The sequence below is a fragment of the Chenopodium album genome, chromosome 18 (genome assembly GCF_948465745.1).
Source record: "Chenopodium album chromosome 18, dcCheAlbu1.1, whole genome shotgun sequence".
Taxonomy (NCBI): domain Eukaryota; kingdom Viridiplantae; phylum Streptophyta; class Magnoliopsida; order Caryophyllales; family Amaranthaceae; genus Chenopodium; species Chenopodium album.
The window spans coordinates 8,037,655-8,063,110 of record NC_137851.1 but is presented as its reverse complement, the minus strand read 5'-3'; the positions used below and the strand labels follow the sequence as shown (position 1 = coordinate 8,063,110).

The 25,456-nt window shown below is 33.2% G+C and overlaps 2 protein-coding genes across 3 annotated transcripts; one reads left to right on the top strand and one right to left on the bottom strand.

Moving 5' to 3' along the window:
- Window positions 1-2,754: 2,754 nt before the first annotated feature.
- Window positions 2,755-7,142, top strand: LOC145591715 (L-gulonolactone oxidase 3-like). The gene is made up of 4 exons (XM_081648220.1): window positions 2,755-3,039; window positions 4,206-4,640; window positions 5,706-5,709; window positions 6,243-7,142. The coding sequence occupies exons 1-4, from the start codon at window positions 2,767-2,769 to the stop codon at window positions 7,091-7,093; spliced, it is 1,563 nt and encodes a 520-aa protein (XP_081504346.1). The 5' UTR covers window positions 2,755-2,766; the 3' UTR covers window positions 7,094-7,142.
- A 2,973-nt stretch (window positions 7,143-10,115) lies between these two features.
- On the bottom strand, window positions 10,116-17,714 carry LOC145591392 (uncharacterized). Of its 2 annotated transcripts, none has more exons than XM_081647830.1 (6): window positions 17,375-17,714; window positions 15,611-15,824; window positions 14,821-15,194; window positions 14,482-14,574; window positions 12,932-14,361; window positions 10,116-12,228 (listed from the first exon to the last, which is right to left on the bottom strand). In XM_081647830.1, the coding sequence occupies exons 2-6, from the start codon at window positions 15,766-15,768 to the stop codon at window positions 10,615-10,617; spliced, it is 3,669 nt and encodes a 1,222-aa protein (XP_081503956.1). In that variant the 5' UTR covers window positions 15,769-15,824; window positions 17,375-17,714; the 3' UTR covers window positions 10,116-10,614. The 2 variants fall into 2 exon arrangements, with proteins under 2 accessions (XP_081503956.1, XP_081503957.1); XM_081647831.1 differs by having other exon boundaries at window positions 12,932-14,358.
- Window positions 17,715-25,456: the final 7,742 nt, after the last annotated feature.

Below are 25,456 nucleotides of genomic sequence, written 5' to 3'. Positions count from 1 at the left end.
AAATAAAATTCTTAATTGTCAGAAATTAGATAATAATAGTCAGATATTAAGTTATAAATATCAGATATTAGATTAAAAGTGTCAGGATTTAGATAATAATGGTCAGATATTAGATTATAATTATCAAATATTAGATTATAAGTGTCAGATATTAGGCTTTAATTGTCAGATTTTAGATTATAATAGTCAGATATTAGATTATAATTATTAGATATTAGATTGTAATAGTCAGAAATTAGATTATAATTATCAGATATTAGATTAAAAGTGTCAGAAATTAGATTATTATAGTCAAATATTGGTTTATAAGTATCAAATATTAGACAATATTGATTAGATATTAGACAAAATTTCAATAACATTACATCAGTACCTTCTGAGCCTTTACTAGGCCATGTGAGACTCTTGCTTCCTTTGAGCGCAACAGCGTAAGCTACTTCTTCTTTAATTTCTTTAACGAATAATGGTTGCTGATTTTTCCGATTTTCGTGTTGTATCAATGGTGATATACGAGGTTGAAACTGTGCGCGGTGGGTGGTGGAGTAGCGACTAAGAGTTGTTCGATTGGTGCGTGCTATGTGCGATGGGTGGAGCAGCGAGTAGGGGTTTTGGCTGGGCGAGTGGTGGACAGTACTACGGGTAAGAAGTTGGGGATGGGAGGGGGAGGGTGGTCGTCGGCCGCCGACAAATGGCTAGGTAGTGGCAGTGGCAGTGGGTGGGGGATGGGTGTGTGCATTATAAATCGGACTCACGTGAAACGATTTCACGCAAAACCTTCTCTTTGAAAAATGATTTTTGAACATGAGGTATTAAATTTGAATAATCCAATGAGTCTACAGGTCATCGAGTGTACGTACCTAGCATATTGTGACCAACTTCGAAAGTAATTTTTATTCTAAATATAAATTTCTAATCTTATTATCCTTCACGTCTCTCACACCATTAGCTACTCACCTTCCACCACTAAAGCCCTGTTCTCATCAGATTATTTTCAGTTCAATTAAGTTCAGTTCTAATAAGTTCAGTTCTAATAAGTTCAGTTCAGTTCAGTTCAGTCAATGAGAAGAGGCTCTAAACCTAACCTTCCCAACTAAACCCAACCTCCCTCCCGCTTCTACTACCACCGGTAGACATCAACCCTTTAATGATGTGTATGTAAATATAAGTTAGGATCGAGATAAATAAAATAAAAATAAGGCCCTGTTTTCATCAGATTATTTTCAGTTCACTTCACTTCAGTTCAATTCAGCTCTAATAAGTTCAGTTCAGTTCAGTTCAGCTCTAATAAGTCCAGTCCATTTCAGTTCAGTTTAGTTCAGTTCAGTTTTGCTCTAATAAGTTCAGTTCAGCTCATTTCAGTCAATGAGAACAGACCCTAAAAACAGGGAGACTACAAAAACATTGAGCTTGAGGTGGAAAGGAATGTTTTTGAACGAAATTTAGTAAGAAAGTATTGAGATAAAAAAAAAAATGTCCAACACAAATGTCACCCTAGCTAGCCAAGTAGCTAATGTTAATTAAGTAGCTCAATTAGGGTACAGACGTACAGTACGGTAGAATTTGGAGACGACTACAATGTAGCTTACTAGCTTGGGGTGAAGATATCCAATAACGTATGGCGTGGGACTTAAATGGTTGTTAGAAATATGAGATCTTAGATATTAGGAAGGAAACTATAACTATGATAGGTATATTTTCCTAATATCTCATATCTTTACAATGATTTTAAACCCACAATTTTTTATTTTTTATTTTTTATTTTTTGAATAAATAAACCCACAAATTTTTATTTTGCTACCACTCTCAACCATCTTAATACGAATTTTTATTTTGCTACCACTCTCAACTACTAAATAAAATATAGAATTTCTTTCCTATCTCAATTTTTTTTTTTTTTTTTTTTTTTTTTGAGGAATCCTATTTCAATTTTAGAAGGTAGTGTGTTAATGGCAATTTTTCCTAACCAGTGAAAAAACTTTTTGTGTGCATCATGTTATAAGTACATCCGAGTATATTTTTTATTTAATTAATATACTAGCAATAATACATTAGAGAACGGTTGGTGCTAAATGGAGGATATTTTGAATAAAAATTGAAGCTAGAAGGAAGAGTAAAAAATTGATAGTTATTCCATATTTCACCTGCGTGATCGGTTAGCGTGAATATCAAATAGAACTTAGGTTAGTGGAAAGATTTGCATCTCAAATATGGTTGTGTTATTAAACCTTATTAGAGGTAATTTAGGGTGGAGATTCCCTCATCCTTCCCCTCTCTTCCAAGCCATCCCTTCACTCTTAATTAAAAAGCTAAGCTTAACCTACTAACCGGAATAAATAAAGTTAACTTGTGAGATATTTAGGCCTGGTAAAAGCCTTGTCCTTATCTACCAAAAAAAAAAAAAAAAAAAAAAAAAAAAGGTTAGCGTAGGTCAAATACATGGAAGAGACTTCATTTTTAAAAAATAGACTAAAATAGAAATGTGGTGGAGCATTGTTTTTGTGTAACCTTTCTCCTATGGCAATATATCCATTAAGCCAAAAGACAAATCAATCCATTTACAATCCCATATTTTAAGGGAAAATATTAAAAGATTCAAATTTCCAGTATCCTTACTTTCTAATTTAAGCAAATAACATGTGAAGACATTGTATTTGGACCCACCATAACAACAATAATTCAAATAACTGTATAAATTACAAATATCATCCATGACTCCAAGAAACAAAGTTTCTTCCACATTTTCAAGATCAAAATTCAGCTAGCTAAATGAAAATGGGAAGGAAAAAAATTATGTTAAACTTTCCTACCCTAATCACAACATATTTCTCCTTAATCATTATCTTATCATCTTTACCCCAAAATGTTAACGCCAAACCTCCACCAAACCCAGTCCAATGTAATGGTAAAGTATGCACACTCAAAAATGGTTATGGTGTTTGGGGTGATAGAAGAGATTGCACCTCTCCAAGCATAACCTATCCAACTACTGAAGAAGAGCTTCGATTAGCCATCGCGAATGCTAATCGTAATAAACTCAAGGTAATTTCACATCTATATCATTTGCTTTCGTATGTTATCTTAGGTTATTTAATTAGACTTGAAACAATGAAACTTTATATTTTCCGTATAATATGATTTTATGGCATTTTGATGTACTTCTTATTTTTACAGACTTAAAATTATTTAATCAAATTTTATTGATTTACTATTGTTCATTACGTTATATGTAGACATGGTTTTATTTTCATTAAAAATAAATAAAATGAAGTCAAAGGAAACATAATTCTTAATGCAAGGAATCATGAATTCATGATTTTGTCTAATCAACAAAGAAAATTCATGATTTTGTGATTTACTATCATTTATGACATTTTTACGTTTGACTTTTTAATCCACAGATATTATATGGTGGCTTTGACGTACAACATATTTGACATAGCTCACAATTTAATTTTACTGCATAATATTTCGAACTACGAATTATATATATTTTAAACTATATTATGAAGTTCTTTTTTTTTTTTTTTTTTGGAAAATTTGTTAAAAACCATCTTATAAAAATCAAATATTGTTGAAAACCATCTTATAATTTTTTTTTTTGTCAAAACACACCTGTTTTAAAATTTTTTTTATCAAAACACACCTGTTTTAAAAAAATTTTTGTCAAGGCACACCTGTTTTAAAATTTTTTTTGTTAAGTCCCACCATTTCTTCGGGTTTCGACTAATTACTTACATTTCTGGCGTTGACTAACATGTCCACCTCACGTGACCCACTTAACTCTACTTTTCTTTTATTTTTCCCCCCTTTCCCTCCATTCATTCCCCTCTTCGTCAATCCTCTTCATCATACTTTGGTTTTTATAGCCTTTTATATAATTGCACGGAAATGTAAGTGACGAAAGGAGAATGAATAAAGGGAAAAGGGGGGAAAATAATAGAAAAGTGGGGTTAAGTAGGTCATGTGAGGTGCACATGCTAATCAACGCCGGAAATGTCAATTGATAGTCGAAATCCGAAAAGTGGTGGGATTCAATTCAACAAAAAAATTTTTTTAAAACAGGTGTACCTTGACAAAAAAAATTTTATAAGATGGTTTTCAACAAAATTTGGTTTTTATAAGATGGTTTTCAACAAATTTTCCCTTTTTTTTTTTTTTTTTTTTTTTTTTTTTTTGTGATAAAATTGTGAGATTTTTTGTAACAGGTGAAAGTGGTGACTAAATTTTCACACACCATACCAAAATTAGCATGTCCTAGTAGCAAAACAAACAAGACAATGCTAATCAGCACAGAGCAATACAATTCCCATATCGAAATTGATACGAAAAACATGGTGGTAACAGTCGATGCAGGGGTGAGTCTAAGAGACTTGATCAACAAGGTGGAGGGTGCCGCGTTGAGTTTAGTCGCGGCACCCTACTGGGAAGGGGTGACCGTGGGTGGCCTAATAAGTACCGGAGCCCACGGGAGCTCGTGGTGGGGTAAGGGCGGAGCGGTCCACGACCATGTTGTGGGTGTTAGCCTAGTGGTTCCTGGGAAGGAGTCCGAAGGGTTTGCTAAAGTTCTTTGGTTGGAAGGCAATGACCCTCTTTTTAAGGCTGCTAAGGTTTCTTTGGGTGTTCTTGGGGTTATCTCTAAGGTAAGTCAACTTCTTTCACTTGTTTACTTGATTAATTTTTTTAATAATTAAAATCAACCACCTTTTTATTATATATATTGATCACATTTTAGGTATATTATGTTTGTCAACAAACAATTATTGCATATGTTTACAGTTAGGGCCAATTCATGACACATCCAAATAAAATAATGAATAAGTATCATTTTGTGATCAGTCCGTCTTGTGTGTGGTCAGGCACATCGTGTGACCACTTATAAAAGCTAAAGTAACCCATATAAAACCGACCAAGTAACCCCTACTGTAATACTAACTGAGTAACCCTTATAACACTAATCGAGCAACTTTATAGTACTGACGAAGTAACCCTTTTTACACTGACCAAGTAACCCCTATTACACTAACAAAGTAACCCCTGCCACACGGTGTGACCATCCACATATAAGACTTTGTGTTTCGTGATATATAGGTCATTTTGTGATATATAGGTCATCAAAACAATTATTAAATTAATTTCATGATAGTCTATTGACCGTCATGATAAGGTCATACAGCTAATACCTAAGAACATAAATCAAATTCCGTTTACATTGATACCATCTCTCACTAAAAAAATCATTTAACATGATAGCATGCATTAGACCCACCAACAACGAAAGATGAGAATGCCAGCTCATGCATAATGTTAGAAGTACTTTAAAGTTTCAACCTTTACAACAATAATAAATTAATAATAATAATAATCATAATGCAGTACTCGATCTCTACAACAATGATAATAAAGAAGGAGTAGCATAAATTTAAACAAAGTTTGTTTGATTGATGATTAATATAGGTGAAGTTATCATTGGAACCAGCTTTCAAGAGAAGTATAACCTATGATTTTACAAAAGATGATGACATCGAACAAATGTACGTAAACCACGCCAAGAAATTTGAACAAATGTACGTACGGGTAATTTTCTTAGTTTTTCGTATTAATTATACTTAAGTGGATGTTTAGTTGATTTAAGAATTTGCCATTTTAAAGACATTAGAATTTTCATGAAGTATCACGACCTTTCTTGAACAACATTTGTTTTATAGGATGGTACTTTTTTTTTTTTTTGACAAGAACTTATTACCCTTAATTACGCTATAAATAAGGATTTTCATGAAGTGTTAAACGTTTGACTAGTAGACTATTTAAAATTTGACTTTTTATGAGAAGTTTTAGGTACATATTAGAGCTTTCATGCTATTCGATCTTATGTTTTGTCCTAAAATAAAACTCAGTAATCCATGTTTGATTTTATGCAAATCAAATAACCACATAATAATTTAGATGTTAACTTTGTGGAGCCATTTTAACATTTGGAGTAACAAGTTGTACTTGTAGTTGTAGGGGTTTCACCTCGCAACCTAATTGGGTTCAGGGGTTCGACCTTTATCACTTGTATGTGGTTCTTGGAACGGAAATTTTATTTATCCTTCTCCTTAACACAAGGGTCTAACATACATAGTTGAATTGTTCTATGTGCAAGGCATTTCATGTAATTGTATCAGTTCACGTCTTACGTTACTTGTACATTATTATACATATGCTAATATATGTTTTTTTTTCGAATTTCTTGATTTATGTAGAGAAAGCATTTGAAAACAACAAAGATGCGAAAGGCAAGTGTACAATGGCAACAACGTTTATGGCATACAAGAAAACCATAGCAAATGGATTAAAGAACAACAAATTATTCTTCACAAATTATCCAGTTATAGGCACTCAAGCCAACATACAAGCATCCGGTTCGTGTTTATACTCTTCTCCTCTAAGACTAGACCTTACTTGTGGTTGGGACCCTACAATCAAAGGTCTCTCCTTCTATGAAACCACCGCGATTTTCCCTGCTACAAAGTTTGGAGACTTCATTAAGGATGTCAAGAAACTAAGAGACCTAATCACTCCACAAAAACTTTGTGGCATGGACATATACAACGGCTTCTTAGTTCGTTACATTAAGGCCTCGGATGCATACCTAGGGCAACATGAGGACTCCATCGTTGTTGATTTCAATTATTATCGCGGTGATGATCCTAAAGTCCCTAGACTAAACCAAGACATTCTTGAAGAGATTGAACAAATCGCGTTCTTCAAGTATGGAGCTAAGCCACATTGGGCTAAAAATAGAAAGTTGGCATTCTTAGGTGTGCCGAAAAAATTCCTGAATTGGAATAAGTTTGTTGAGGTAAAGAAACAAGTTGATCCTCAAGGTATGTTTTCTAGTGAATGGTCAGATGAAATACTGTATGGAGAAAATAGAGAAAATGGGGATGGTTGTGCTTTGGAAGGGTTGTGTATTTGTTCAGAAGATAGACATTGTAGTCCATCTAAAGGTTATTTTTGTAAACCTGGTTTTTTGTATTCTAATGCTAGAGTTTGTAGGTTTTCACATGGTGAAATTCTGAGTTCAAACCTAGATTTAGGAGTTATATCATGATTTATGAAATGTGTAAATTATTCTTAGTTTTAATTTATTACTTCATAAGATGATACTGTATGATATTGTCAATGCTACACTTTATTCAAACAATGCATGATTTGTTGCATTATTCTTCTATCCGGAATTTTTTATTTTTATGTTAAGCGGTATTTATTTGTTCTATGAGATTTAATTTCTTTTTTAGGGAATTACAATGAATTTCTGTAGACATGACTTAATCTCATATATTGAGAAATATTCTAAATTTTCAACTATTGAAATGTCGATCTCTCTCTTGCTCGTCGCCGTCTAGCAAATTTCATGTCCAATACTAAAGCAATCCATGATAATGAGTGGAGATAAGATTTATGGGTATAACTTTCATCTATTAAAATTGTATTTTTGGTTTACATTGTTCTCATTTTTTTGGGAACCAGCAATGTACTTGATACAATTTTTATTTCCCCATCATCTTATTACTGTATACCATGTGAACATTTAAACTATTTGACTACAGTAAATTTTAAGGTACATTCTAAAGCTAGGGTTTAACATCGTAAATTCTAATTATGTCTTCCAAAAAAAAAAAAAAAGCGATTCAAGCCACTAACTATTGTAAAGTGGGTAGAATATACCGTCAAAAAAAAAGTGGGTAGAATATAAATGCCTCGATTTATAAATAATGTCATTTTGTGTGACTACAAATATCATGTTATATCAGTCATGTTTTTTACTATGATAGATTATGAAAGGGAAATATGATGGTCCTAGACTATTTAATTTATGGTATTGAATTTGTAGATTGCGACACTTCCTTATTTTCCGTAATGTTGAATATTTAACTGTAATGTGGTAACACTAACAATTTGTGCATGGATTGTTTAGATACCAAGTCGGATTTGGTTTGGCCGTTGTATCGTACAATCAAGGATGAACCCTAATCGAGTTAGGAAATTAAGCCTATATGTATACAATCTAACCACAAGACAAATTCTGTTAAATAAAAGTTGAATATTAAATTATTATGAGAAAAAAAAAAAAAAAGATTAATAGAACTACGAGCATATTATTGAAGGTTTGACATATTTTCATATTAGCTGCGTCGGGTTTAAAGCGAACTACTAGTCAACTTTAATAATTTAGCCAAATTTCTTTTATAACCTAAATTATTTAAGGTTTTCACCATTTTTAGTCCTGTAAAATGGTCCTCATTTATTTACCCTTGTGTTTCGACATTAATTAACTTACAATATATTAACAATACTATATATACATTGTCTAACTATTATCGTATCATTACTATCATATTGGTTTGTCTTTAAACATAGTTAATTACATCTAGCTAAACGTACATTTATACTTCGTACTTTCTAACTCTTTTCCCAATATACGTAGTACATTTTTTTTCTTACTTGTCTTGAACACTATGAATGGTCCTCATACCTGAAATAATACATTGGTGATAGATAGCTGGCAAGAAAGGGAAAGAAGATTTTGAAAGCCAAGAGTACAATTGTACAAACATTATTGTAGGAGTGCTTAAAGAGTTGTTCCGTGGTGTATTTCATGTAGAGAACTAGAAATCTTACACAGACAAATATCATAAAATGTAACCATATCGTTTACATCATTATTGTTGTGACTTTATTATAATTTCCGAGTACCATAAAATAAGCGAAAAAGGAACACGTAAAATTCGGATGCTTAGGGCACCCTTTCACTTTTAATTTATTTTAGTAGTTGTACAACATATTTATATGGTGCAAAGCGAATATAACGATAAAGTTTTGGGATACTCAAAAAACAAGGAGAGAGAAGATGCTTACTTCTATTTTGGTGATGTGCACATGAACAGAATTGTGAATCATTCGAAAGTGAAAATATTATTTACTATGTTTTGTAAATTTGCATATTTTTAGCACCACCACCCAATATTAAAAGAAGACGACTTAGGTTGTTGGTTTTTTTTTTTTTTTTTTTCTAATTTAATCGTACTAATGGAGTATTAAGCCCTTTTTTCCTTTGTCCTTTATAGTGTAGATCGATTGCATTGGACATGGACATCTTTCAGAGTAATAATTATCTAGCTACGGAGTACTTAATTATTCTCATTTTATGATATTTATTTTAATTTATACGTATTGTCGTGATGTATACGTGAATACATCTATAATTTTACACTGAAACAATATTTTTACCTCTATTCATAAATGTTCTTTTCCCTTTTGATCAATTCCATTTTAATTTGGCAAGGAATACATGCCCAAATTATTCTTATCCAACTCTTCATTCTTGTTAACATTATTGCAATACTTCAGTAGATGATATAATATAACTCACTTGCATTATTGGTATTCATACTTGTTTGGGGCAGAACATAGGGTTTGTATGGAAGCTTCTGACAAAATTCCAAATTTTTGAAAAATTTTATATTCAGGGTAAAAATGTGTAAAAGTTATTTGGACATAGGGTAACTTTTTACCTTGTTTAAAATAAAGGGTAATTTTTTTACCTAGTCTCCCCAAAAAGTCGATCTAATCAAAATCTTGGTCTCCTAACACAAATTTTCTGACTTTCGCCCTTAATTATTGGACAATTAATACTCATATTCACCTTTTTCTTTGTTGCCCTACTTTTATACTTTCTCCCTTTGAGTAAATTCTCGTGCAATTTGTGCAAATAGTAAGTGTCAAAATTCTAAAATTATTTTTGCAAATAATAAGTGTCAAAATTCTCAATAAGAACATTACAGAATGAATGATATACAAAAAAATATACTATCATCACTATAAATTTTCTATCCGCTAATTATTTGTAGAAATAATCCTTGCTAATGAAAACCAACTAAGTGTTGGCTCACTTGATAAGGTTCTTATCTCAGATTCTAGAAGTATGAAGTTTGAATCCTACCAAGTAAGGGTAATTAGGGATAGGGATTCCCTTAATCTCCCCTCTACTTCTAAGTACTTGGCCCGTAAATACAGGACCAAAAAAACCGTAAAGGTTGAGGTCTGGTCAAAGTCCTCCTTACCATAAAAAATATAATAAAAAAAAATCCTTGCTAATGAGAAAAAAATCCAGAACACAGTCCAAAATTCCAAATATGGCCAGTAAATTGACAGGACCATTTCAATTACCATTGGAAAACAGCCAATTGAAGGTTCCAATTTAAGCTTTACAGACCTTTGATACATGAATAAAACCTATATTTGTAAATTACATCACCATTGTTACAAAAGTAAAGTTTCTATACTTCTGTTACATAAAGTTACTACATTTTCAGGTTTTATTCAAAAGGTTCAACAAAACATTTTAACTGATTAAACAGAGTCATTTAAATTTAAATCCAACCCACTCTTTTTCTCTAAAAGGGTTGCTGTCCTACAAATAGCCTCACACTAATTTATCCAACAAAAACAACTTTATGCTAATTCTTCTCCTTGCTGAAATGCAACTATCTTGATGGAACTGCTTGACTAATTTATTTATAATCAGAAGGCCTTAAGCTCCATCCACTGTCCTCCAAAATGCGCCGATAGTCAGAGTTTCCTCTGCCTTTCGCGCTCTTTGCCAGAAGGGTTATGCCTGTTCTGCAGAATGACTTGCCTCTTGGCGTCTCCTCTAGGCTTGGCTGGTCTTTCACGATGCTTTCCCCTTGGCCTCAGCTCACTTGGCCCGATCATATAATCATTCATCACCTCCGCACTTAGCTCGCTTGGGTTCTGGTTCAATCTGCAAACTAATGTCTCAGGGACGGGAGCAACAGCCCTCTCTTCACGCCTGACATTCTCTTCACGCCTGACATTACCTCTTCTCAGAAAATTAGGTGTAGCATCCGGCATACCTTGCAAAGGGTTGACATAGGAGGGGCGGGAAATGACAGAGATATCCCTCCCATTCTGCAGGGGAGAACCCATTTGTTGTCTTTGAGGTCGGTGGTCTCCACTTTGAAGGGCAAAATGGGAGCTCTCCATGTTCCGCTGCCCTCGCAATGTCAATGGAATGTGCCCTGCAAAGCCTGCATTATTATTCCTGCTAATGCTGGACCCATCACTCTGAAATGATGGTGAAAAAGGACGGCCTGTGGGGATGGCAGCAGGATAACAGGGATGGCGAGAGTTGTCTTGCACACCTGGAGTTCTACCATTCTCCATGAAGGGCTGCCTCGAGCTTGCAGGCCGCACCATGTTTTGAGGGCCCAAGGACAAGGTTGCATTTTTCGTTGTATGCATTTTTGCTGCATTTTGCATTAGGGTCAGTAAATGCATTGCAGAAACAGCATCACTTGTATACTTATCAGTTGACCCACCAGAACTCTCTCCAACGCTATAGCCATTTGAGAAATTAAGGCTCTGCTGTTTTCCGCGGCTAGCAGCAGCAGAGGCATTGAAATTCAAAATGCTGCCAGATGTCTGATGATGGAGTTTCCCTTTATTTAGAGCATTGGAGCCTTGGGGGATCATCTGCGGGTTTGCACTTCCTAAAGGCATGCTTCTTGTCACCACAGAAGGCCATACACTGGAGGCATCAGTAGTATTCTGTCTCGGTGCACTCAGTCCAAGTCTATATGACTCCACTGCTTGGAGAAAACTCGAAGGGTACCTTTGTGTTGTTCCCACATTGATAGTCCCATTCCAATTGTTTAGAGTCAGATCATAGCTAGGGTAAGGGGGACCGTGCTCTCGGCCCTGAGAAAGGGAAAGAAACCTAGCAGAAACTGGGTTTTCTCTGGGAAGACTGCTTGGAACACACTGAGAATTCCTGTTTAAGTCTGGAATATGACCTGCATTTCCATTAACCAAGCTGTTTCTAGCATCAGTAGCTAGTGGCGTTTGCATGCTGAGAAAATGGGGTTGTCCGAACTTTTGCCTGCTTTCTCCATATGAACCATTGGTTCCGCTATCCCTAATGCATCTTCCAGAACTACCAGAAGGTGATGGATTACGTTGCTCCTCTTTACGGTCATCCAGCTTTCCCAGTTCTCTCTCGTGTTGATTCTGAGCCAACAGCAAAACAATATCCATGGGTATTTCATCAGTATCACCTTGTTCTGTTACTTTGTCATCTGTTGGGATACTATTGATATCAATATCATGTACGCGCCCTCGAACTTCATTGGTCGGTGCCCTCTGATTAACATCTGAGCTAGTCACCTAAAGATACATAAACAAAATATCATCATTGACAGACTAATGAGAGTGCAGAGATGCTAGTCATCAATTTCATTGAAATCAACCAACAAATAGGAATGAATCTGGAACACACAAAACTTTGAGCTGGCAACCTCTAAGGGCTCTAACCCGATCCAAAGTTATTGAGAGTAACCCAAACCCAATACAATACAAACATGCACTATCTGATTTTTCCCATTTGTACTTATATTATAATATTTTGTAGTTAGTATATAATGGTTTGCATAATTTTAAAAATATATAAAGCTTGACCCGAAACCCAAATATAAACCTGAACCCAATCCATGTACCTAAATTACCAGCTCTACTTACAATTATAGTAAAGTGATATACAGAATCTACAACAGAGGGGATATCTGTAGGAAAGTTAACTGTGAAAATTGAGCTAGGATATCAACTGATTATCAACTCATTTCTTTTCAACAAATATAAATCATATGATAAGTTCAAAAAACAACAGATTTAAAGCAGCAAATGTACTAACTGTATTTCATGCCATAGATAAATTACACATCAAAAGTCACTGCAGTTATTATGCAGCATAGATTCCAGACATGATTAATTATTTAATTGAGCTTACAACAGCCAACAAAGAAATAGCATAACAAAAATGCAGAAGATTTATTTTAAAAAAAGTAAGTGGTAAAGAAGAAGGCACACAAACCTGCAAATGCATATCCCGTGCCAGAGAATTGCCCTCTTCGGCTTCAGAGGTCATGGCTTGCTTCCCCTTCAAATTCGCCTTTGTACCAGTGCTTCTCTCACCGTTTCCATCAAATGGAGTTCCTGAATCAGGATTGCGGCCAACAGCAGTAGTCCTAGAATCTACACTAGCCTCCCCAACATTATTTCTGTTATCTTGATGTTTCCTCACACTGCTGCCGTCAACAAGCATAGGTTCTGCCTGAGATGACGAAAGAGACCCATTTTCCCCTGGAAGATCACGCACCTGACTGTTCCTCTTAATAGGATAGTTTCTGGAGAGGGGGTAAACATGTTCAGAAGAAATTTGATCCTTCTGGGCAGAGATTTTCTCTGCATCAACATTTTTTTGGGTGGCTGCAGAGTCTTTGGTATTCCTGTTGTTGCAGGGAATAACAGAACCTGCCTCCTTTCTTGGATGATGGAGTTTGCCTCTCTTCTTGGTCACAACTGAACTTCTCTCAACTAGCTTGTCAGAAACATCACTTTTTTGAGGCAGAATCTCAGTAGATTTTCCTTTTTCATTACCTGCTGATCTGGACATGGTCTTTTGCCGAGATAATGAAGAAGAACCATCATGGTCGATTTTACTCTTCTTGTTCATCTTCTCCTGCAAAGGAATTCTAGACTTGCTCTGCCTTTTTCCCAAAGCCTTCGAGATTGTCTCCATTGATACATCATCCGAATCAGATATTTCAGTAGTTTCAGTCACCTTCTTGGTTCCATTATTCAAAACCCTGATGTCTATAGATTTTGATCCCTCATCCTGAGAACCCACCTTCATTCTTTTACCATTCTCATCCAGAGAACTAGTCAGAGAAGGGTTTTTCTTTCTCCCCATGGGAGAGGTTTGGGTTTTATTTAAACCCAATAATTCGACCAGAAGTCGTACCTTGGGATTTTTACGGCGCTCAGCCCCCAAATAATCGTCATCATCTTCACACAACACATCACCATTACTATTAGTAATCATGGGCTCGATATTTTCATCATTTGGAGGTTCTCCACCACTATTAGTAACCATGGGCTCGATATTTTCATCATGTAGAGGTTCTCCACCACTATTTGTAATCATGGGCTCAATATTTTCATCATATAGAGGCTCTCCACTACACTCGTTTAAATCTGGCAAGTTCACTACACGAACTCTTCTGTCATTACTAGGTCCGTTAGCTAAACCAGCTGCCTGTACTCCCATATCATTGGTTGGTAATTCTGCACGCCTGTCCTCTGAAGAAGCCTGTGGTTTTACTTGACAGTTTTCAATGGCACACTTTCCATTGTGGTTCGCATATCCTTGAGAAGGTCCAGCTTCAAATCCCTCCACTCTATTGTCCTTCTGAAGATCATTGATGACTGCATCTCCATTGCATCTTGGTCCAAGTTCAACTGCTACAAAAGACAATATTATCATCATTATTACCAGCAACCAAAGAACAAAGAGACAAATAGATACAACTAACAGCCGCATACAAATCCTCAAAGAATACGTAATTACGTAATGTGTACTACCTTTACTACTGGTAGCTAGCCTAACTTCAAATTCACCATTAGTTCTCCGCAAAATCTCTTGGCTTGAATCCTTGAGAAAGCCATTTTTCCAGGCTGAGAAAAAAAAATAGCATACAATCTATTTTAAATTCCCTTTCTTGTAATAGCAAGGTGTAATAATTAAGAGTTACTGAATTTTGGAAACTTTCCTTTCACAGTCTGCCTTTCATTTTTATATACAATTGGACTATATAAATTAACCGCTATAACACAATGGTATGGTACAGGGTGTGTATTTTGAGAATATATAGATTGCTTGTAAAAATATTAAAGAAAGGAAGAGTTGAGCATTCAGGAAACCTGAGGGGAATGTAGGCTCGTCTTCAACATGAGCTTTGCCTTTTCCTTTTGGATCAGCACACACATTGAATGGAGAATAATTTCTGTTGTCGTTTGAATTAATAGAGGTATTAGCTTCAGCATTTCGTAAGCTAGAAGCATTGACCTTTGAGAATTGCCCTACTAGAGACACTGAAGCATCAGCATTTTCTTCAGTCACATGAGCTTTTTTATTAGCAACACGAGTTTCTGGGACACAACTCACACACTTCCACCACTTAAACTTGGGAACTACCATAGGTGGCAACTCCATAGACAGTGGTTCGGTGGAGTCCTTCGGAGAAAATGGATAGCAAAGTTTTGGATCCCTTTTGCGAACTTCTGATACATATCCACTGCAGAAAACAATATAAGAAACTTTAGACCAGTAATATTTTTAAAACAAAATGCAGCCAACTAAAACTATAAATGTAAACGAGCTGGCGTGTGCTAGAAGACACATACAATCTTTAAATAATAATGACTAACAGAAAATTGAGTAGAACAAATATGTAGCTTGTTATCATTAGTTTCGTCGGTTTTTCAGTAGGCATCAGTTACATGCAGACAAGGCACCAGAAAACATGCTGATTTCATGCTGCAAAGCAATAAATAACCTAATCTGAAACTTATGCAACCTTCTGCAATATAATAGTACTCGAATTTTATTTGGAAGAACAAAAGAAATATAATAGATCATAAAGTCATCACTGAAGAAAACTACAGTTGAAGGCCAAAAGATAACTAGAAGCCTGAACTGCCTGAATCTTACCGTATGGAAAAATGGCTGCACTTTGCTGTAACCTCGTCATTTTTCTCAGCAGTAGGGCTATTTAGAGGTAACACATTCATTCGAGCAGGCGGTCTTGTGGATTTGGTAGCAAGACTAGAGTCACTTAGCTGATTTAACTCCCCGACAGCACTAGCCATGTCAAATTGTCCAAACTTACATAAGCTGAACCTTCAGAAGTTTCCTGATGAGATTCCTATAACCAAGTAAGAAAACAAATAAAGCCTTAGATATTGAAGATTCACCAGGAAATTACTAAACATTAAGTTTACTATGACTCCATTGTCATGAACTCATGAAGAAAGAAGTATGTCGAAGAGGTTATTTGCACCCAGAAACATACACAAGTTTTTTATTGTATCATAAAGATACAACAATTGTTTGGTAATCCAAGATATCAAAGGATTTCATTGGTATTAATTGAGTTTGAATTATTAGTCTCTAAGTCAATAATGTAGTCAAAGGGTTTAACAATAATTGGACATTAATTGAAGAAGATCACATAATCAAACAAATATGGTAGAAAATAATTACTTCCTTTTCTCTCTTATATGGAAATTAAAATAACATCTTGGGCCATTATTTGATTACATGTGAGCTTGAATCTTACTGGACTGTGATACATGACTCGTAAACTACAAAATCATACACTTCGGTAAATAGGATTAATTTTTACATTCGCGAAAATAATGGTTATCAATCAAAGACATTCTCTATGATCAAATTCGATATCAATCAAGGATATCAAAGAAATCCCCACATGAAATCATAGATATAATCATATATAACTCGAAAAATTAAAAGGAAAAAGGCCCTATCCTAGAAAAGTAAATTAAAATCAAAAGCTAACACGATGTGAATGTTGAAAAATCATACAAAAGAGCCATAAACATTACAAGTTTGAAAATGAAATAAAATGTGTGGCCCGACCCCCCCTCAATTAGTGGCTTGACCTATGAATAGCACATATGATATGACAGCGGAGCGCGACGCTAACTAATAGAGCCTTCAATTGAGGGACTCAATCAAGTTTTATAGATTTAAAGCAATTAAAAGAAGCTAAAAACTATATGATGAACCCAATCAAATGAATTCAACATTGAAAAGTACAAACCCTAGATCTCAAATGATAGGCAAAATTGTTACCAACCACCACAAAATCCAACAAATTCTCCGATGATTATCAAATTAATGTAAGTGACTAATCAAGCAACCAACAAGTGAAATGAATTGAAAATCTTATCGATTTCGATTCGATAAGGTAATTAGGGTTTTATTGAAATGAAAAAGGAACCATTTTGCACATAAAATATAAAAACCATTGAATTATCCAAAATTGAGAACACCCCAAAAACCCAGTTCACACAACAAAGTTTTAGCCTCATTAGTCAGAGAAAGGTGTCAACTTTAATACTAGATTATCAAAAACTTAGGGTTATAACCCAATTACCCAGAAAATATAATAAAATCTAGGGTTTCCCACAAAAAAAATGTTGGTCCAAAATAATAATTATTTTTATCATCATCAATAAATTTACTGAATTAACATTTTCAATAGGAAAAATAAAAGTTTAATAGCAAAGAAAAATAGTACAAACTACCAAACAAAATAAAATTAGTAAAGTTACAATCTTTAATCCCAAAAAAACATGAAAAAAAATATATATAAAAAAATGAGTTTAGCTGAATTAACAAAATTGATAATCAAATGAATAAAAACCCAAAAGAGGAGAGAGAAAATCTGACCTGGGTCAGCTGAGAAATGAGGCAAATCAATCGGGTCGGGTTGTCGGGCTTGACTTGGATCTGAAACGGCGCCGTTTAGAGTTCTTCCATCATCTACTGACTCAAAGGTGAGAGCTTTAATTAATTAAGATGAGATGAGATTATTACAAGGTGTTTTATGAATTTGAGAGAGAAATTATTGCTAAAAACCCTAACTTTTTTATGGGTTTAATTTTATTTTTGTTGGGTTTTAATTTAGAGATGAGGTTTCGATTCTCCAAAGAGGAGAGAGAAAATGAGAAAGAGAGAGAGAAAGTGTAGTGAGAGAAAATGGAGAGACTGAAAATGAGATAAAGAGAGAGAAAATGGGGGTAAGAGAGAGAAATTAAACAAAAGAAAGAAAGAGGCTTCTATCCTTTTTTATTTTTATTTTTTATTTTTTAAGTCTAGTTGATGTTGTTTGTCCTTGAAAGGTGGTTTTGTTGTATTGAACTACACACATCTCTATGTCCCCATCTAACCCTCCTTTTACCATTTATTTATACTCGAAAATTTATTACGGAGTCGGATATTATTGAAGTCCGTCTCACCTACGAATTACGGTTTCTGGCTATATATATATACCCTTTGTGTGGCACAAACTAATTTTTTTTTTTCCCTCAAAAATGACTAAAAATAAAAATGATGTATCATCATTTAATAAATCAAGGGGTAAGTAATAAAAAAAAATGTTATGTTTTGATGTATTTTTTTATTATTAAAAATTTGATAGGACATGTCATGTTTAATGGATCATACCATACATGTTTTTAAGAGAGAGAAAGAGAAAAGAGAAGAAAAGGAAAAAGAAAAGAAAAGGTGTCAACTATTCAATTTTCTCTCTCTATCTGGCTACTACTGTGCTACCCTTAGCTAGTGCGTTCTTATCACAATCCATTTAATTTTAATTTTTAAAAATAAAAAATATAATTTATTTATTTAAAAAGTAAATTTAATTGAGCGAAGAAATGAGGAAAAAAAACCCTAGAAAGTGCATTTCACGCGCCATCTTGTCAGAGTTTTGGCATTAGATGCCACACATCCCCACAAATCAGGTACATGATTGGAGCGTGAAGGGCACGTGCTTTTGGGGGAGAAGAATAAGGGTGTGAGAAACAAAAGTTGGGTTGGCTTGTCCCACCAACCCTATATATTTAAGGTAAAAAAAACCCTAAATTTGTGGCAAGTGAAATCTAACCCTAAAACCTGGGGCCTTTAAATAGGGTAGATGTTAATTTTTTACTGTTGAATTTATTGGGGTAAAAAAAATTACTTGTAGATTTTTAAAAAGGTGGTAAATATATTTTGGGTGTGGGTGAAAAAATATTTTTGAAAAACAAAAAAGTGGGGAGAAGTATAAGGTAAGGTCGGCCAACTATATATTTGCATGTGCTAAGTGCATAGTAATTTGGAACTCTTAATTACAAATGCGGTAATGATGTACGTATGTGGGTTTCTTTTTGTGCATTGTTATTATTGTATTCTTATAAGGTTTTCAATTTAGGTGGAGAACTAGTTACATGTACAATATATGCTAGTCTATGATCATTTTATGAGATATGAGAACTTGGTCATATACTTGTATATGGTCATTTTTATGTGAACTTGTTATAAACAAGGTTAATAGAGATATTTTGGGTGGACATGAACTTTGGATGGGTACATTGATATGAGTAAGAAAATTAAATAAAAAGGTATGTACTATCGTGATGCACGCATCCAGTTTATTTTTTTGAATTGGATAGAAACTTCTAGATGCTGTAACAGATAGGGGATAAGATCACGAGATAATCACCTATCCATACAGATACAAATCATCTGTATTATGATATGACAGCCAATATTTATGCGGTAATATTTAATTATTGCAGATTTCATTATAAGTTGTATTTGACACACAATTATGACGTGTTTTTTGTTTTTGGAAGCTTTAACATAATCACAATTGATATGATTCGGAATCCCAGAAAATAAATTATGTATGGTAATATATCAAGAAGATGAGAAATAAATCAAATACAATTAAATCTCTATTAATTTGAGCTGTAAATTATAATTATTGTATATCAACAGCTCAGCACACATTATTGTAGGGTAATTAAACTCTGGCCCCACCATCTGGTCAACATACACTGCATGTTAAGCCATATCTCTGCCCCTTCCAAGTTAGCATAGCATACATTGCATGATAACCCCCGCTCCCAAATCAGGTATATACACTGCATGAAAAACCATGTACTGGCCCACCACAAGTCAACATATATATATTGTATGCTAACCCCACCCTGCTCTTCCAAGTCAGCATGGCATAAACTGCATGCATGGTAACCACCTTCCCCAAAATCAGCAAATATTGCATGGTAACCCCTGTTGTGCCCCCACCTCATCCTAACAAAAATATTGCTTTTACTATACCATCCATCCTTGATTTGAATTGCAAGATAGTTACACAAAAGTTAAGATCAATCTAGATACTAATATAATATTTTTCATAAAAAAGAAAAAGAAAAAAGAAAGCACTACTAACCTATACGTTTAATGCATGCAATAATTTGAGTTTTATACAACCTAGTAAAATGAAATGTAGATTTTGTTAACTTGTTTTTAATCACAATTTTAATAAAGGTCATCTATACACTATAGTTAGTCTCGTAATTACAACGTAACTCTTTTACGTGTTAAGTTGTACACAAACTTTACAAAATACTTCCATGCATATATAAATGAATAATACATAGATTAACAATAGATATCTTAATTGATAGATTATATAATAATAAAACACGCACGATGATCTTTATCACCGGCTTGAGGCTTCATATATATATATATATGGTAGGATCGTAGATCTAGCTAGCATTATTATGTTATGTAATTATTAATAATGTATGTTTTACTTTAATATCATCATAAATATTCCTTCTTCGCAACTATAGCATTAACCCAGCAGATCAGCCTAAGTTCTATGAGTTTAAATATGAACTAAGACTGATAATAATGGACGTACGATTTTATAATTCTTAGAAGCAAGTTCATTATTCAGGGTTGTACGTATATTGTGACAAACATTTAATCATACATCCTCGTATCCGCCTTGCCTCACACGAACTGTTCTCTTTAGATTTGTTCTTTTAGTAAATTAAACATTACACGAAAATTATGAAGTCTAAGGTATAAAAGTAGACCGATGAATAAGTGCGGATCCCAACTTTAAAGAAAAATTCTGTATCCAAAAAAAAAAAAAAAAAAAAAAAAAAAAAATTCGTTTTTGTGAATTGAGGTACTATTTTATATCGTGGTCTTGTTATAGAGAAGTCAACCGTAACTATTCTTTTCTTTCTTTTTCTTATTATTACTACTGAATGAAAGAAAATGTAATTGGTTAAGATTGATAAAGTTTATAAGATGAACCAAATCTGAAGGCACGTAATATACTCCGAAATTGTCGTTAAATATAAGTGAAGTGTATTCCAATTACGAACGAACTACGGAGTACAACTCAGTCGTGCATGCAAAACTAAACTAAATTGCTACTTGCTACTGTAGCTACTTTAATTAATTCATTTGCATCATATATTCATATGTACGCTAGTTTACTTTGTTCATTGACATTGACAATGTAAATTTTAAATCAAACTAGTAACACATCAACTAAATTCAACCATGAATATTACCACGCGATAAATTTTTATTAATAATAATAAGAAGGCTATGAATGTTAGTTTATTACATGCATATTACATTGTTCGATATGCTTCTTAGATTTTGTATCGCTAATAAGTTCCTGTAATCTAGTCAGAAATTACCTAATTTGCTAACTAACTGAAACGAATTAAAGTAGGATCATAAATCCAACATAGAAATAAAAGAAAATTTCATAAACAGTTGGACCACAATATATAGACTAAATATATACAAGTATATATATAACTTATTTGTGTCCCCATATATTGATTGGTATACGGTGATCTAAGTGATGTATTCAAAAAAAAAGTGATTTAGGTTAGAGGTATAGATAGAAATTAAAATATGAACCTTAGCTTCTGTAATTATGGAAGGTAGTCTACTTAATTTATTTTTGCAAAATATAACTCGATATTTGTGTAGAGAATCAAGTGAATATTGATCTAAGGATGAGATTGGTTGTGGATTTGTGGGCGATTTTGAAAAATAAATAAATAAATAAAAATTAGTGGAGTCGTCAATTTACAATTGAAATATTTTTGTTGATGTTTTATAGTTAATTTTACGCTCGCTCGTGTATAATTTTGAATAATTTAAAGGGATTTAAATAATAAACAAACAAAATAAATAAAAAATTGAATGGGGTCAATTAACCCTACAAATCCTAATGATCCTACATTCCTACATATTACCCTGATTGTGTAGTAAAATTAAATGTCTTGCTCGGATTATTCCGTAATACTTGAATAATTTTCTCATAGTCTCTGTCTCGTGTTTGTAGACCTTTCTCTTGACACCCTAAAAAAGACAATACTATAGCATAAGCATTTATATACCTTTTATTTTATTTTCTTACTAGTATGTCACAATCTATATGAATTTCAATTGATTTATTTGAGTATCAATTTGAGATCCAAAACATGTTGCATTATATAAGCTTGTGCATCATCAATCATCGTAACTCTATCAAAAGTAACATCATTATTGGTGAGACTGTATTTAGGTCTCCAAACCGGCCAATTCTTTATATAATTATAACTATAATAAGACACACATTAATATTTGTAAAAAAAAATTAAAAATAATAATAAAAAAAAAAATCAATTCGAGAGTCAAAACTACGATGGTGATACCCTAGAACAATTTTTTTATTGGGGGGGGGGGGGTAAAACTTAAATAAACCCCTTATTGTTTACTATCTCAATGACATACTATGTGTTCATGAAAGTTGACCAAATAAACTAATTTGACATAAAATACCAGTTAATCAATTTAATAAACAAAATTTGTTTATCAAATGGCAAAATTGTAAATAAATCAACAAATTAGTATTAAATATGGGTCCCACTATTGTTGACATATTTACAAAAATGTCATGATAACTAGACATATATGTTGTTTTATTTACCATATTGTCATTTGAGAACAAATTTTGTTTATCAAATTGATTAACAGGGACTACCTCCGATCCCTAATTTGACCTAATACTAATAAATTGGATTGAGATTTTCAACTTGTTTAATTAAATGGATCAATTTGACCACAAGCCTCTTTAATTAAAGGGGTTTGGTTATGTTTGAATTTCAAATTGAAAGTAACTCGTCTAACTCACTGATATAATTAGAGGTTGCGTTTATGTACTTAACTCGTTTATATTTTTTTGCAAGTTAAAAATTTAGCTAAATAATAATAATAATAATAATAATTATCCATTTGCAATTTCTGGCTTAAATATACAAATCAAAACAAAAAGATTAAAAGTTTCCATCAAATTTTAACCTATATAAAGCATGACCGAGTTGAAATTTTCAATTAATTTAGATTAACTAACAAGTTTTTTGCTTTCTTGTTTTTGCTTTTCTTGGACTTGTTCCTCTCTTGGATCAAAAAAAAAAGTTGGTTCTAATTGAGACCTATCAATGCCTTTTTATTTATTTATTTTTTTTTTTTAATGAAAATAGATTCTAAAAACATAACCTGAAGCTGCCTCAACCCGACCCATGATTTACTCTAATCCAAAATTACATCAACTCAACCCATAACTTACTCTAAACCGTTAGTGAAAAAAAAATAAATAACTATAACGTTATTGATGGACCACACACGCTCACTTCTTAATTATGTGCCCTTGAGATTGATCCCATATTTGCCAACCTATTTCCTTTTTAGCAACATCTCCAAAGAGAGGCTCCAATTTCAACATTCTTTCTCTTTTCTTGAGACTCATTGAATATTCATTGGAGTAACAAATAAAAAGTCACTTTAAATTGTACTCTTATGTTGATTGAACCATAAATATTTTTGGTAGAAATACTCCCTTACATACAACTATATATAACTAGTACTTCCTCGATTTTTATTAAATGCATCACTTTGACTTTTGCACTATTCACATACCATGGTTGACTTAGTTTTGTCACCTCTATATAAATAATAAATGTTATTATATAATATATCACAGGATTAATCATAATGTTTATAGTTTCATAATATAATTTTGTTACAATTTTTACTAATAGTCAATTAAAGATATTAATAGTCAAACATGTATTTCGACAAATATACCGATCAAACTAATGCAATTTAAAAAAACAGAGGGAGTATTAAAAATTATTGTAACATTTGTGTCGGATATGGGTTTATTATTATATACTCGAACTCCTTAGATAAGCTTCATGTGTTATTTTTCATTATGCGATTGTCATTCTAGCTACTCATTTCTCTCTTAAAACATATTTCGTTCTTTACAATGAACAAAATTATCAAGCATATATTCATATATAAAGCATTAAAGCATTTCTATAAAGGTATAACTTTTTAACTCGCATATATATAAGACGGATTTACTTTAAAGATTCGATGTTTTTAATTTCTAGTTTAAGTAGTACATATAACTTGATCAACAACGTACCACTACAACTATTCCCTTCTCGGTTCCAGAAAATTCTGAAATCGATTCTTATCCCGCCCTTGTGGCTCTCTAAACATTAAAAAAAAAATATTCATATACTTGAATCGATCCATATAATGTTCCGACTTGGATCCAGTTATACAGTACTTCATATACCCATGAGTTTACTTTGCCCAAGACCGAGTCGATCAGTTGTGCCGAGTCCGTAACTTTGACCCGATCTTGACCCACCCACCAACCTTTACTCACTGCTAATTGCTAAATCGTAGATTCTACGGTACATTAGCTAGTTAACTGAAATGGGTCCGGCTTGACTCGGACTCGGGTTTAGACTGGGGCAATTCGGATCAGATTAACCAAGTTAATAAATTAAAGAAGTCGTTTAGTAGGGTAGTAAAAATTATATTCCGTAATGACTTTCACTAAAATCACATGAAAAAATAAAAAATAAAAAATAAAATAAAAAAAATGACTCCGTAAAATGACAACAGTGCAGTGGATTCTGTAACAGTGGTCTCACAGTAAATCTGTCGCACATAATAAAAGTCACGCTGTCATCCTTAAAATTTTGGGGGCCCCTCTTTTGTCAGTCCTTTTCTCCAATTGGACACTTGGCATCTGCATAAATCCTTCCATTTATTTTTTCTTATTTTAATTTTTAATCTTTATGGACTATGTAGTATCATTACTCCGTATTGTATTAGTGTATTTTCTGTGTAGCTGGTGTTGCCGAAATTATTTATTTTGTAATTACTTATTCAAAGATTACTATCAGTTAATACATATTTATTTTGAGATTACTCAATCGATTAGTGCATTTTTGTATGACTGGACACATTATCTGATCGGTTAACACGCACCAAAACACTTAACAGGTATTTCCTTATCGATTGAGTAACCCCTGATTAAGTAACCTTGACCTATTAAGTAACCCCTGACTGAGTAACCCCTGACTTAGCGTGTATCCCTTTAATATGAAACCCCTAAATAAATAAACTCTAATTAAGTAACTCTGATTACACGGTGTGTGGTCAACCACATATAAATATTTGTATTATTGTAAATTAATTATTATTATTATTATTATTATTATTATTATTATGGAAAAGCGAATTAGATTTAGGATTTAAGGGTGAGGTAGTTCAGTAATAGGTTGTCAGAAAGTAAAGGGCATCCGCTACTAATTAGAGAAAGTGAATGTCAAGTATCAAAAGTCCGTCAGAAAATTGGCAAAGTAGTAGAGTAGGTCAGTTATGTATATAGAAATACATAACATGGCATTCTTGTAAATAATATGTAACTTTAATTGTAACGAGAATGGATTTTGGAGGGAAAATATAATTGTATAGTAAAACATGTAACGGGGTGGGGACACTAGCTGGAATAAACAAATATTGTTAGTGAACCCCACCAAAACTTGGCATTATCTTCACAGAAATTCTCGAATTACTCGTTACTCGTCGTTCCCC